This window comes from Sinohyriopsis cumingii, unplaced genomic scaffold (genome assembly GCF_028554795.1).
Source record: "Sinohyriopsis cumingii isolate HCF-2022 unplaced genomic scaffold, ASM2855479v2 utg002226l, whole genome shotgun sequence".
Classification (NCBI taxonomy): Eukaryota; Metazoa; Mollusca; class Bivalvia; order Unionida; family Unionidae; genus Sinohyriopsis; species Sinohyriopsis cumingii.
Window position 1 is genome coordinate 439,748 of NW_028316162.1, and position 16,870 is coordinate 456,617.

The window sequence follows — 16,870 nt, forward strand, 5'->3', positions numbered from 1 at the left end:
AAGTGAAGCAATTATATCATATCAGAAACAAACCGAAGTTTGGTTACCACAACAAAAGAAATATTCTGATAATGAAAACCCTGATATAACCGATTACGAGAATAAAATTACAAAAGATCTCGGTAGAAAAATAATCGGTAAGTTCACTCAAGGAGGAGAATATGATCACAGACGATATTGTACAAGATTGATCATGGACAATGCCAAGTTAGATTTTATAATTGCTGATACAACGAACAGAAATACATTTATAAGTCAAGAAATTGCTTTCTTGTCAAATGGAACTAAATTAGGTACAATTGTAAGTTATATGGATGGTGAGTCACCTCAGTATACTCATTTAAGATCATTGAGGCTCGCATACGTTTCAATAAATCTATTATCGATGATAAATAAGGTTTCTACACTCACTGTCAGAGTCGCTACAGATTCATTTTATATCAATAAAAAATATTCAGGATTGCTAGAACAACTACATATCGGTACTTGTGCATCATGGGGTTCATGGAGAATAAAAAAGGAAAATATACTTGATTATTCCGAATCAGCCGATGTTGCAGTTAAAGATATTTATTGTAAAAAACATCAAAAACTACAATTATCATCTGCACCATCGGTGTATGATCCAATAACTAGAAATAAAACAGTTTATCTAAACGGACCTGAAGGTTCTGGTAAAACCACTTGAGCGATCGAACAGTTTCAGAAATCAGATATGATCGTGCAGACACTCACACACAGACTCACGCGAGAGATGAAACAACGAGGAGTACAATCATGTACTTATCATAGCTTCTTCCGATGGAAAGGTGATGCATGGACTTCTTCGAGGATGGGAGCAAAATATATTCCAAGGATTATAATATGGGATGAAATATGCATGGTGCCGTTAGAAACATTAAAAATATTTCTTGATAGGTTATTAACAAGAAATACTGCTGTAATAATTTGTGGCGATCATGGTCAACCACCACCATTTGTTGGACCATCTCCACATAATTGGTTAAAAAATTTCATTGATTATTACAAAGAAATAAATGGTGATCATAGAGCGCTTGATGCAGAATTAAGAGAATTTAAAAAATTAATTAGACTGCAGCCGAATAAAATTCATTGTGAAGTAATGCGTGGAATAATTTCAGAAACACCCATGAACGACTTTCTGCAGACATGGAAACCGAATGATCTGATAGTTACAAGTAGAAAAATAGTTTGTGATACACTTCAGTGGGAATTGTTTCAGTTATGTAATGAAAAATTTCCAACATTGTCAGTTCCGTTATGTTATCGACCAGCTGATACACGGCGGCAGAATATTGATGTTGATATACCAGGACAGACCGAGAAACAGAATTTAGTATTAAATGATATTATCACAGTTGATGTTGATGTTGTTGAAGATGCATTATCATTGAACAAATCTCCGTGGACAGTAGGATATGCAATGACGATTCACTCATCTCAGGGATTAACTATTTCTGATACAGTTGTTTGGATTATAGATGATCGTATCGAGTGGTCAAACTTAGTTTATCTCGTAGTGTCTCGAGTCAGAAGAATATCTCAGTTGTGGAGAATTGTCTTGGACGAGTCAGTGATTAGTGATGATATTGACAATGATATAATAAGAAAAAAATTAGCTGGTTATAAACAATCTGATAAATAAAATGAACACGATTTTGATCTCGACGTTGAATTTATCAGCACATTGAAACAACAACAGAATAATCATTGTACAAGTTGTAATTGTGTGATGTTATGGAGATATTCAAATAATAATCCAAGACAATTTACCATGGATAGAAAAGATAACAGTCACGGTCATACACGAGAAAATACCATGTTGACCTGCCTTGAGTGTAATCGACGTAGAGGTGCTAGTTAAGTGATCGCGGTGGTAATTGTGTATCCTCAGGAATCACCTGTAATTGTTCACATGTAAATCCACACTGAGGAGCAGTTGAATCTAATCTGTAGATTGCAGGTCTACCTGAGGATCTTGTCATGGTGGATATCTTATGTGTGGTAACACTCCAAATAGAATCAGTCGCTCTTTTTTTACCACCTTCGAGTTCACTGGGTTCATATAAATACCTTACAGTAATATTACCTAATACTGGCTGCGCTGGAAAATCACGTCGTTGTATTGGTATATTTTTTTTTGCAATTGCATTAATAGGTTTCATGTTGGTCGTTCAAGTTACTTCATTATTTAACGCAGTTATCACACTTGGTAATCTTGCAACCCATTCACGAGATCTCTTGTCTTGAATAAATTCCTTCACGTATTGATATCCAAATAACCGCTCAGCTAGCGTTCGATTAAATCGTTCAACAATTGCCTGATAACGATGAATTGCAGTGTGCCCTCGTCTGATGGTGACATTATGTTGCTTCATCAGTGATGATACTGGACCAAGAAATTCCTTGCCAGGATCAACCTGTAGCAGCTGTGGCCATTGTAGGCCACCTTGTGGGCTGGGTCCACATTGATAAATTCGTTTAAATGCGAAAGCTACTTCAGCAGCTGTCTTTGTCAATAATGGTTCTGCTTCTTTATATCTACTTGCAACATCAACAACAGTTAGCGCGTATTTGTACATTTTTCTGCGTACAGTATCATGTGGTAAATACAGAATATCAGCTTGATGAACTTCATTATGGACGCTGACATCAAAATACGCATACTGAATTTGTTTCCATGGTGGTAGGTAAATTTGCCATATTGCCTGTTTAGATAACCACACTTTAGCAGTAACACGTGTGACTTTTGCTGCCTTGGCGAGTTTACTAATTGCTGTGTTACCTTTCCAGTATCCTCTTGGGGAATAATAAATCGTTTCCATTTATAATTAATTACCAGCACCTGGCGCTAATTTACCTTTCATCGCGGATCTTATTAACCAATTAGCTAGTGATTCTCTGATATTTTTATTTTTTATAGAATTTAACGCATGAATTAATTTCACATCTGCAATATACCTGTCTTGTATGTTTTTGCTTTTATACGCTACATCATGAACATGACACGCTTTATCAATAGCGTTTATTGGTTCCTCGCCTGGTTTTGGTTGATCCTGATTATCAAGTCTGATATCAAGTCGAGTACCAGGACCACAATAATTGTATCCTGGTAGAACAGTTTTTCTCCTTGGTATTTAGCCCACGGAGTTCCTGGGAACTTTGACATTAATTTAGCAATATCACCACCATCTTTTTTAGGTAAAAAAGAAAACTTTTTTCTGTTGCATACTGCACATCTTCCACCATATGCTATTCTCACATTTTTGGTTGTAACCGTGGATAGGTCAGTAGTTGGGGTTTTAGTTCTACAGCATAAACAGTATAGATTCATATGTTTATATAATATGGATATAATTGATTTCTCAGCGACTCGAAAACAAGAGCCAGTTAAACACCATCCAGCGTTACCGAACTCGATTAGGATGATAATAATAGGACCATCTGGATCGGGTAAGATGCAATTACTGCTTAATTTAATAATGAGATGTTTGAAATGGGATAAGTTGTATTTGGTGGCACCATCAGTTGATGATTAGAGATGCTATGATGTGCTTACAGATTTTAATGAAAACGCGACACTGTTGAATGATGAGAATGTGATTGAATTTATAACATTGATGAAGCTCCGTCCGTTGATGATTTAGACAGATTTATTAATAATTTGGTTGTATATGATGATGTGATGCTGGACAAACAATCAAATCCAGCTAGAATATTTTCTCAAGGAAGACATAAAAACACTGATGTGATATATGTTACTCAGCGATACGTACAGATTCCGAAAGTAATCAGGGATAACTGTAATGTTTTAGTTGTGTTTAATGGCGTAGACACACATACGTTGCACAATATTCATCAAACTTGGTGTAGCGGAGATATGGATATAAATAAATTTAGAAACTTTTTTTCACGAGCGCAAGCTACTCCACATGGATTTATAACGATACATTTACATGATCCTAGGACAAGATATCGTGTAGGTCTTGATAAAAATTTTGGATAAATTAATAGCAGCAGGGAAGGCGCGACTTCACCTTGACGTAATTGCGTAAAGCACGTGCATAATAAACTAGAAAAAATCACCAACAACAATAAAGTAATATTAATTAGAAAAATTCCATAGAGACTCTCTCAGTAAAGTGTCGACACTTTTTTCAATTTTGTTGATGCTTTTCTTTTTTTCGATCATTTGTAGGAAGGCTTATTTTCGACATTTGGACGCTCCTACAAAGAAGGTAGGTTTGCCTTCTCTGCTGCTGCCTTATCAAAAGAGAACCAGTCTAGAAATTCCATAGTATTCTCATACTATCAAGTTTATAGTGCATCATACAAGATGGGTAGCAGCTGGAACACCTTATGGCTTTTCAACGAAATTCAATCTCAGAATACCATGAGTTACATAACATAAAAAGGAGTACTTCACCAAAAAATGGCACAGAACTCAGTTACATGCTAAGTACTCCAGACGAAATAAAAACCATGTCAAAAGCACAAGTGAAACAAAAGTTTGGCTGGAACATTTGGCATGGGAAGGGGAAAATTTAAAGAATGTACATGTGTAGGTTTTGCTGCTGATAGCTCTAAAAGGTATTACATCATTTCGTCAACTGCAATATTAATTTGAACCCAATTTTGATGTGTTAGGAAAGATACTGCTTTGAAGTTGTACACTGGAACCCATTTATAACTAACTCAGATTTAATCAATTCTTTAATGCAGTCCTGAGTAGTATTTTACTTCCAAGAGATAATATAATCTTTTTCTGTCAGAAAAGCATGTTGTAATGAACATATTTCATTTGTCCTTTTTAGTTCATTTTAAATTAAGTTTCCAAGATATATATATATATATATATATATATATATATATATATATATATATATATATATATATATATATATATATTCACCTTGCAGGAAGTTGCACTGAAGATTCTTCAGAATGCATATGGAGTCCAGACACACATACTGACTGTGACCCCTGGCCTTAACCTTAAACAGCAAGGAGTATTGTGTCTACTTATGCACTGTGAACTTGTCCTTAGAAACATCAATGGTAACAGGACCTTTCTAGAGCCACTCATCAGGTTGGCCACTCAGCCTCAGACCATGAGGGTAAGTTTCCTATTAGTATGTGTGCAGCATTTTGCAACCAGTCCACCCTTAACCCACCTTTATATTATACAACCATCTCTGGAGTCATAGTAGAGTGAAAACATCATGAGGTTTCTGTCTTTGTTATTATTAACCAATGTAAAAGTTAGTAATTATTTTATAATTTGCTAATGTATTTATACAGACCCATCTCTCTTTTATTCTAATATCATTTTTGTCTGAACCATGACAATGGTAGGGCATATTGGCACAGATAACTACTTCAGTTCTCACAGGCCATAATGTTAATGCTTTTCACAATTACTATACTTTCATGGTGAATCTAGTAAAACCTGTTTTCATTTTATGCATGCTCCATCCAGGAGAGAATAATTAAAGTGATGAAAATGGTATAATGCTTGGCTCTTATTTGAGAAAACTTTCCTCACAAGTGCCATTTATCAAAATTCAGTCCAGTAAGAGCTTTCCCTATTGACATCTTGTTTGTATCCAGTGACAACAATAAAATGAAACTGGTTTTAGGATCAAACCTGCTGTTGTGTACAGTCTGCTAATATGTAGACTTCTTCAGAAAAAAATTACAATAATTGTTCTTGCTGATTCTTTTCAACCAGTCAGTGGCCATCATTCTTTTAAATATGGTGTTTAATAGTCCATAAATAGGCTGTTTCTGTAAATAATTAGTAACTTGTGACCATACAGTGTTACCCATATGTCTCTCCATCAATCACACCATGGTTAAGTATTATATTTAATTAATGTATCAGGCACTGTGGTTGGGTATCCATGGTCCATGAACACATTTGTAGGTCTTTTTAAGTTCACTCTTGCTTTGAAAAGTAGATTATGTTTTGACATAAATTAACTATAAGATACTGTGCAGTTGAACCCATGTATTACAAACTGAGCTGCATGTTTTCTCAGAACTTAAACACTCCAAATCAGATATTATACTCATCATATCCCACATAGCTGCTATTTAAAATTTAGTATTCTAGAAGAGGAACTAGTTAAGATATTCTTGAGTGTATTTTGATTATAACTTAATTCTAATAAAAATTTCATCACATTAAAAAATATAATTCTTAGCTTGAACTTGAGTTTTGTGGCACCTGAAGTTTCAGTAATATTGAACCAGATTTATGAGTGTATTTAGAGTCCCACATTAAGGGTTTATTTCAAGTCCCACATTAAGAGTCGTTCATCAAGATGCTGAAGACCTATCATCTTTAACTGTCCACCCATCTGTCAGTCACTCAGTTTGCACTTGTTGCAATCAACATAGCTCTGCAACCTTTGCAAATAATGAGTTATGGACCCTTGGCAAGTAACTTCATAACTTCACCATAGATGATGTTTGTAACCAGCATGACTGTGCAGCCCGTACAAAATTTTCCACATGGAATGAATATGGAATCCATACGTACTTTTACAGAAATATCCATATGGACATTTCTATTCTATAGTTAAAGCACTCTTATGGATTTCAGTGTATCCATATGGAAATGTTACGGACTCCGTACGTACTCCGTATGGAAAATCTTATGGAATATGCTAATTAGTCCATGAGATCTGTAGGTTGTCCATATGGAATAAAATTAAAATTCCATATGGAATTTGGCAATAATCCATATGGAATTTGTGAATAGTCCATATGGAGTTGGCAAATATACCATATGGAATTTGTAAATGTTCCATATGGAATTTGTAAATAGTTCATATGGAATTTGGTAATAGTTCATCCCGTAAAAAATTTCCAGGCATACCTAAGGCAGATTTCAGACGGGTTTTTTAAGTACTTTCTGTCTAAACCATAAAAAATCTGCTTCAGATTTCTGTTAAACTGCCTAATGATTCTTAGACATTATTGGGAATCAATGATGAATATTTCACCATAATTTTTAAAATGGATATAAATTTTATTTTAACAGACATTATCAAATAAGATTTAGGTTTTTCTTGTCCTCATTTTCTTTCTCACATACAAAGCCTAATCCATGATGGCTTCACGTAAGTCTTTTTCATTTCACTGAAAAGTCTGGTGAGATTTCACAAATATTTAACTAAAACGTTTGTGAGATTTCACTACAATTTTGATCATTGTATAGTATTTTACTGAAGTTTCATTAGTTTTTCATACGTTTCAGAAGGTTTCAGATTAATAATGAATATGACTTAAACAGGACTTTATTAACCAAGGTGATATTAAGTTTGCATGATTTTTTTTACAGATGTTGTAATTATATGACATCCAAGGCAAGAGATATGGGAGTTAATAATAATAATAAAATTAATAATAATAATGACTTTATTTAGAGAAGGTAACTTAATTGCCGAACTAATCTACCTTGAGGCCTATCTGTTATGTACAATATTTATAGTATATACAACATGATGTGAACAAACTGGCTTGACACTCCAAAAAAGAAACATTTTTAGGAAGTGAACAACTGGACAGTTTGGGTAATTTTCTGCTTATTTTGGCAAAATATTATATTTATACTTGCAGATTCAATATGAAAAATCCTTCTATTTTTGCCTTTAAGCAAATAGTTGCAATGCATAAGAACATTGAAAAATACAATGCTAAGGTAAATAAAAAAGAGGACCAATTTCTTCAAAAATGGACCTCAACAATGAACATTTAACTTGTCTCTGTCTTGATGGTAAACAGGAACAAAATATTGTAATATCACAAAGGCCATGTCACCTAGATTGTGTGCCATATGCATGTGTATATGCGTGTGTGTGTGTGTGTGTGTGTGTGTGTGTGTGTGTTTTCTTTTTTACTTTCTCTGTAGATTATATTTATTATCCCTAGATTATCTGATAACCAGAAATGTTTGATTGTAAGGTGACCCTGGGATGGTTCCCCGACCCATTGGTCAACCTATTACGGGGTTAATAAAAAAAAAAAAAAAAAAAAACTGGCTTGACACTAAATAATTAAGTGATTTTAAAAATCAAAGTATCAAGCCTAGAATATATGCACAGGCATCTGTGAACACATAAACATATATAAAATATTAATCTGCATTGAAAAATTCAACTGTGAAAATAATGCAAAATTACAGAAAAGCATCCATTTGAGACATGAAAAGAAATGCTAAAAGCCTGCTATGTCACTTGTACTGCAACTTGATTTTTGATTAATGTACAAACTATGATGCTGTTGTGGTCTCTTGAATTAGTCCTTGTTCAATAAGCAGCGTGACAAACGTTTATCACGAAAGAAGTACTCTTATTTTACACTGCATTCCAACACACCTAGAATATTTAGATAATATACACAATAATGCCTCACGATATTGAACGATGATTCTACGTGGGCCAAGAAAATTCCGCAAAGATATGACCATCTTTGATAGACATGGGTATTTCGCAAGAATTCCACCAGTGATCTATAATTTGTCCTCCTTAAATTCATCCTGGAAGTTAATCAGTTTTGAATTATATAACTTCAAAATCATCCTGGTTCAATTCCTTGTCCTATTTAGCACGTTAGCTGCTACTGTAGAGCTGTTATGGCACAAAAAGCGAAATGCTAATCCTGGCGTTCAGTTTTCATACACACTGACCAATTACGCTCCCATCGACTTTGATTCAAGCTATTCTCTTTGCCGCACATTTTTCAAATGGTTATTCAAACTCGTATCCCACTCAAATCGCCATGTTTAGCATTCCCGTCAGTTTCCGTTACGCAACGACTCATTGGACAATTACAAAATTTTGACCAATCAGAAAGATCTTTACATTGATCATCCTTTAAATAATAAACGGAACAAATACTTATTGGAAAGCCCGTTGCGGAATGGGACCTGATAGAGCATTATTTAAAAATGTTTCGGAGACGATATTAAAAAAAGGGTCCATATCGAGGAAAATCAGATTCAGGTCAGGAGAAAAGCGAAATTCTGATTCAAAACAGAAAACAAGAAAACTTGTTTGAGGGCAGTTAAATCCAGTTTAAGTTTAAAAAAGTACAACAACAACAATAACAAAATTTGATAAAGAAATATAATACAGAAAGATGTGGAAAGAAGTTATTGTTCCCAAAATAAACAATACAATTACAGCTATCAGAAACAGGGAATATAAATGCTGCTGAAAATCAATCAAATTGTACAAGAAACAAAAATAAATTTTATTATATCTTATTTATATTTTTTTAAACTAAAATTTCAGTGATTTTGCAATCACAAAATATCACTATATTTTTAGAATTTTTGACAAACTCTCAGTGAAATTTCAACAAAAAATTCCCACTAATATTTTCAGAAATGTTGGCAGAATCAGTGAAATTTCAATCACACAATTTCACTGATATTTTCTTAAATTTTGGTAAAATCTCTTAAAATACCATGATTTTAGTGAAAATGGACATTTGAGTGAATGTCAAGAAATGTTCATTGATTTTGCTGAAATTTAAGTCACATTTTCACTAGGGCATGATTTTTGTAGAGCATATTTTAATAGCAAGCCAAAAAAAATTACTTTTCAGAATAAACATTAGATCAAGCCCAAAATCCACCTTGCACCAAAGATTCATCTATGCTTGTATTTTAATATTAAATTTCTGATCATGCTTACATTTTCCCTACTTTTTTGGTCATGTCTTTGTTTTTAAACATCTGTGGAAATAAATTAAAGAAAACTGACATACATGTGTTTCTTAAAATTTATGAGTATATATTCATCCTTCCACATCAGCTACACTGACATATACAGGTATACAAACTCCCACCAACATTTCTATTTTAATCAGATAGTTTAATTATTAAGTCTTCAGAGAGTATTTTCCATGATGCTATAACACACGAGCCTGATTTCCATATGGAAAAAAGTGCTTATGGATTAAAGTTACAACTTTATTCCATATGGAATTTTCACTTGCTGTGAAGTACTTATGGAATTGATATGGAATAAATTGTCTGATTCCATAAGTTTTTCAGTCCATATCTGTTCCATACGGATTCCATAAGTATTCCATACGGAATCCATAAGAAATTTCTGTACGGGAGCCCTTACACATAATTAGATATTATTTGGTAGGTCAATTGCATTTTACATGTGGATATGCTTCTTGTAACTGGCATAGCTCAAGAACTGTTCAATGTGTTCTGGTGGAATTTGGTATGAACATTGTCTCATAAACTTACAAGTGCCTTCAATGAGTTTAGTCTCAATTATAAAAGTTGTGGTCTCCTGATTGCATGTCATCCTGACCTTTGTTTCCACAAGATTACTATATCAAAATTAGTTAGATTTCAACCAGATTTGGCACATAGCTTTAGATCAGTGATGCTTTGATGAGTTTTATTTCCAGAATTTTACCTCATTTACGCACACAGTTTTATAATGATGAGGCCTTGATTGAATTTAATTTAAAGTTTTCCACATTATAATGTGGATATTATAATGTAGATGAGTTATGGTTCCTGATTTCTCAGCCTCATGACTTTGCTATCTGCAGCAAACCTCTACTAAGGAATATTACACTTAAGCCAAAGTTATCATGCACCTTTATATTAATGACATCTTGAATGAGTTGAATTTACAGCATACCATCAACATTTAGAGAAGTTGTTGCCCTTGAATATTGATCATTTCTAAACTTTTTCCATAAGGAGGTTTGTGATGTTGCATTTCAGCTAGAATTATATTAAACTACCATGCCAGGCTAGGGATATTAAATATGCCTATTGAGACGTTCAGCATGTAATAAGAGGTGACTAATGGTGACATTTATATTTTTGCCCTGGGATATGTTTTTTTTAAATGTAGTTTATTTTGAGAAATTGATTTTGTATCTTTAGAATTTTACCTGTGATTGTCTTTGCTTTGTGTTCCTATTAGGGTATTATATAAAACCAGGATTTTGCTAATGTACTTTTAAACATACATACATGCATGCCTGCATGCATGCATCCATCCACCCCCCACATACATACACACACACACACGCACACTGAATTATATTGATATTAATTTATAAATAGTAATTGCCTTCTTAAGATCTTACATCCATATTAAAATCCATTACAATGTTTGCAGGAACAGCAGAGAATAGCATTCACATTCATTAATGATAGTTGTTATGCCCACCTACCCCTGCCCCTGGTTTACCAAAATTAATGAATACATTAAGTTATGGATCCTGTTACTTGCAGGTTATTTATGGTTCACACAACCATCAAAAATCATTCAGTTGATGGGTGACTCTGAAAAGGTCTTGAATTTGAAAAAATTGATTTGATCTCTAATAGGTTTTGATTTTGTTTGTAAAATTAGTAAAATTTTGCCAAAAACTTATGGAATTCATCAGAGTGAATACAAAAAGATTAAATTGAACAAGATAGATAATTATTTCATTCATAATTTGTTCAATATTATTTTCTAAAAATAATAAGTAAATTGGGATAAAACTGTGGAATCAAAAAACTTGACACATGGTTGTTTCCAGATGAAGTAGCATCTCTTTGCTATAATGGCACAGTTATCTTTTTTCTTCATTTTTTATTTATGTAGTGACAAACAAAGTAGCATATCAAGAAAGTTCATTTTCTGAAAGAACAAATAGGCTTCTTGAAAGCTGGTAGAAATAAAATCCCTTGAAAAGTCCTCTGAAACATGTTATCAAGGGAGAGGTATACAGATATATAGTTCATGATATATGAACCATGTTATCAAAAGAGAGGTGTTCAGATGTATAATTGGTTGTAAAATTAACATAACTGTATTCTAGGATGCCTTTATACCCACAATGCCTCAGGATGATGTGCAAGAAATTAGAGAAGTACTACTGGTTAACAGAGGGGAAGACAACCCAATCTTCTACCGTAAGTTGACTAAATATTAATTTAATATGAAATTACATTTATTTGACTTCTGAGTAAGAGCAATTGCCAAGCTAGTTGAATCTAGCCAGTAGCAACAATAATATGCTGGGAGAGTCCTACATGCCATATCTAAGTTCATTTTCTTATGGGATCCATGATGGCTCATTTGGTAGAGTGTCAGACTCAGTCCATAGGTCACAGATTCAATACCAGCCTGGGTCAGCTGTCTTGGTGTTTTCTTTGGGAAAGGCATCTAGCTCCAATTTCCTTAGCATGATATAGCCAATTAGATATTAAACATACCATTAACAACTATCTAACATCTTTGTCATATGGTGCATTAACTGCACCATCAGATAGCAGAATTCGGAAACATTTTATAAGTTAATGTGGATTTAAGGTAGATTTTGTGTAAACAAGTCAATACTGTTTAGGTTAACACAGCTAACATTCTTCCTATGCTTAGAGCAAGGAAAAATGCTTGTATTTACTCTGATCCTATTTTAGACACCCAAATTTATTGTGTTTCTTTTTATGCGAAAATGACAAATTGAAATTTATGAATATTACAATCAGAGTTTTATTTACCCATGTTGCCACAGTTGTAGATTTGCTATTTTGATTGACTGTTTAACTTGACTTTTTTCCCCCATTTCAGGTTGCCCTAATGGCCACCCATATGTAATTGGAGATGTAAGTAATAAAGAAAACTGTATTCTCTTTCCTTTATACAGTACGGTGAATAGTGCAGTATCAACATGTTGGCTGTGCACCTTTTTGTAGCATTGAGGTCAGTCCCCAGACATGCACAAGTTCAGAGTAACTTGACTGTGAGTGGTTAAAGGATGGGGCAGTGGTAACATGTTGTCTGTGCACCTTTATAGTACTGGGTTCAATCTGTTATGTACAACATATACAGTATATACAAGATGATGTGAAGAATCTGGCTTGACACTAAATTAAGTGATTTTAAAAATCAAAATATCAAGCCTGGAAGATATGCACAGGCATCTGTGAGCACATAAACATATATAAAATATAAAATATCATCCTGCATTGAAAAATTCAACTGTGAAAATGATGCAGAATTACAGAAAAGCATCCGTTTGAGACATTGATTATGAAAAGAAGAATTGCTAGGAGCCTGCCTTATGTCACTGTTGTACTGCAGACTTGGTTTCTGATTAATGTACAAACTATGATGCTGTTGTGGTCTCGGGAATTAGTCCTTGTTCCATAAGTAGCCATGACAAACATATATCATGATATAATTACTCTTATTTTATACTAAATTCGTACACAACTAGAATATTTTGATAACATAAACAATAATACCACTCATGATATTGAAGGATGATTCTACTTGTGGGCCAAGAAAACTCTGCAAAGATATGACTATCTTTGATAGACATTGGTATCTGGCAACAATTCCCACCAGTGATCTATACTTTGTCCCTCCTTAAATTCTGGAAGTTAATCAGTTTGGAGTTATATAACTTATTCCTGGTTCAATTCTTTGTCATATTTAGCACATTAGTCACTTCTGTAAAGCTCTTTATGGCACAAAAAGCAAAATGCTAATCCTGGCATTCAGTTTTCATGCAGACTAACCAATTACATTCCCATCAACTATGCATTCAGGCAGTTCTCATTGCCGCACATTTTTCAAATGGTTATTCAAACTTGTATCCCGCTCAAAAATTTGAATCACCATGTTGAGCAGGCATGCTCATTCCCATAAGTTTCTGTTATGTGACGATTCATTGGGCAAGTACAAAATTTTGTCTGATCAGAAAGTTCTTTACTGCGATCATCTGTTAAATAATAAAGGGAACAAATACTTATTAGAAAGCACATTGTGGAATGGGACCGGATAAAGCATTATTTAAAAAAAAGTTTAAGAGACGATATTAAAAGAGGGTACATATCGAAGAAAATCCGATTCAGATCAGGAGGAAAGAAATTCTGTTTTAAGACAGAAAACAAGAAAACTTGTTTGAGGGCAGTTAAATCCAATTGATGTTAAACAAAAATACAACAACAACAAAAATTTTGAAAAGGAAATATAACAAGGATAGATGTAGAAAGAAGTTATTGTGCCTAAAATGAACAATAAAATTACAGCTGTCAGAAACAGGAAATATAAATGTTGCTGAAAATCATTCAAATTGTACAAGAAACAAAAAATAAATTTTATTATATCTTATTGATATTTTTTATTGAAATGTCAGTGATATTATAATCACAAAATATCACTATATTTTCAGAATTTTTGACAAACTCTCAATGAAATTTCAATCACAAATTCCCACTGATATTTTCAGAAATGTTGGCAGAGTCAGTGATATTTCAAGCACAATATTTCACTGATATTTTCAGAAATTTTGGTAAAATCTCCTAAAATACCATAATTTTAGCGAAAAAAGGACATTTGAGTGAATGTCAAAAAAAATTCAGTCATTTTGCTGAAATTTTAGTCACATTTTCACTAGGGTGTGATTTTTGTAGAGCATATTTTAATAGGAAGCCAAAAAAATAAACTTTTCTTAGTTAATATCAGATCAAGCCCCAAATCCACCTTGCACCAAATTTTCTAAGTTCAAAGATTCATCTATGCTTGTACTACCAGATATTAATATTCCAATTACGTTTACATTTTCTCTACTTTTTTTTATCATGTTTTTGCCTGTTTTTAAACATCTGTGAAAATAAATTAAAGAAAACTGACATGCAGGTGAAATCATTTCGAGAACTTGTAATGTTTACACAGAATGATGGCTAATGCCATTCCTGAAAATGTTTACAGCAGGAATGAGAGAAAACAGATTGATTGTTCAGTTATGTCTGTTAGTAGTGCTGAAGTTTTGCAAGAAATGGACCTTAATCTGGAACACCTGACAAATTTTCAAGTAGATAAGCTGACTGCAGACATGCAAAATAATGAGGAAACTTTGAAACAGAGATTAAACATTGCTGTGAAAACAACTTTCGTTGTTTACTGTCATCAGCAGTTTTTGTTTATTGCTACCACCCATTCAGATCTATGGAACCATTAATAATGGTTATCATATTGTCAAAAATAATATATAAATGTAATATATAAAGTATATAAATGTACAATATAAAATAAATAAAATAAAATCCACTGTGGTTTCTTACGTTTATGTTTTTAATAGTATATTGTTAAATTGATACAACTATAGCATCTTTCAAAATAGAGGCAAATTCATGATTTTAAGATTTTGTTGATTTTTCATATTTGACTGATAAGTGATTTTTTTTACATTCATCAGCATTACAGAAGTATTGTGTAGGATTGTTTGATTTAACAAAATAACCATCCATAGAGAGGCATACTCATTAACATTCTTGGGTACCATTGTTTGCTTTGACAAGATGCTTGAATATACCTGTTGAGTATACACTCTGTGATTAATTATGTAATGTTAGTTGTAATTTTTGTTGAAAGTAATAAGGGCTGTTCGATTAAAACATACATGAGACCCAGGGAAGGCACTTTTAAAGTGGGGTACTCACCCACATATGCAGTTTAGAATTTTCTTATCATTTTAATATGAATTATGTGAAATCAAAGTACCCTGGCATATATTTTTTTTTAAAACTGCTTTCCCTGGGTACCATGTATGTTTAAATGGAACAGACCTAAAACAATTCTGGCCTTTTGTTGAATTCAATACATTGTTTTATTGAACTGTGAAATATACATTTTGTCTGCCAGTATTATATCTCAGAGCTCAATAAAACCGTGTATTAGACTTAACAAAAGTATTGGCCCATAAATGGTGTTAAGATAGTATGATAGTGTACTTGTTGGATGTAGATATTTTTATATGTTCAGTACTTTTTCAGAGATATATTAGCCAATACTTCTGATATTTTTAGTGTTAGACCATTAGATTGTAAAGTCATAAATATCACACATCACTTACCTCTAGTTGCAATGATCTCTTTTATTGATCATCTGTGATGTCATTTGGTTATTTGCACATTCATTTTTAATTACTGAGCAGGCATATAATGTACAAGTCACAGCTACCAACAGTCAGGACCAAGGAGGGTAAATCTGTATTAATTTTCTTTTTTGTGTCTGTTTTTGCAGTGTGGCCGCCCATATACTGTCAGTAAATGTCCAAAATGTGGTTCAGAGATTGGAGGTCAGTCACATGTGCCTCGCCCAGGAAATGCTCCTGACCCAGGGTAAAACATATCAATTAATGCTTTGCTTCTGAGTCATTTTATATATATATAGCCATGTCACATGAAGAATATGATTTTGGGCTCCTGTATTCTAGAATATGGTTCAAATTTGTGCAAACAGGACTTCCTAAAATTGCACATTTAGTGATTAGGGGTTGCTTATTGTCCAGACTCCAGTACTGCTACAAAAGTCTCCTTCTAATAACTCAGAAAAGTTTATGGAGATTAAAAGTGATTGCCTTCAACAGTTTATATATCTTTTTTACTCTTTGCTGGAAGACAAATATTGTAATGACATAAATAAAACTTTGAGATGAAGAAGAAAAATAGAATGTCAAGCATGATCAAAAGAGTAATAGTAATAAATAATTTAGCATGTTATATAACTACATATTTGCAGTAACATTTCCTATCACCAAGTAGAAGTTAGTTTTTTTCTTTCATGATTAGAATCAGTACTAATATTTACATGTATATTATTCTCAAATATACATTGTGTAAAAACTTAGTAAAGTAAACAAGCTGTTAGAAATAGACAACTAGGCTAGCTACACATTAACTTTTAATTATAAAAAGTCAATTCCTTGCATTGTGAGCAATGACTTTACATGGGGCACTATTCCTTCCACAACCCATAATCCCTCATTTATGTCAGAAAAACATCCCACCACTGTT

At 33.1% G+C, this 16,870-nt stretch overlaps 1 protein-coding gene across 1 annotated transcript in view; it reads left to right on the forward strand.

Annotated features, from left to right (window-relative positions):
• Positions 1-16,870, forward strand: part of LOC149770911 (E3 ubiquitin-protein ligase rnf213-alpha-like) — a 512,819-nt gene that overhangs the window by 429,634 nt on the left and 66,315 nt on the right. Inside the window, exons 57-60 of the mRNA XM_089948996.1 lie at positions 4,941-5,138; positions 11,884-11,977; positions 12,636-12,670; positions 16,098-16,195. Of these exons, the coding sequence (XP_089805122.1) occupies positions 4,941-5,138; positions 11,884-11,977; positions 12,636-12,670; positions 16,098-16,195 (425 nt within the window). The remainder of the gene's footprint in view (positions 1-4,940; positions 5,139-11,883; positions 11,978-12,635; positions 12,671-16,097; positions 16,196-16,870) is intronic.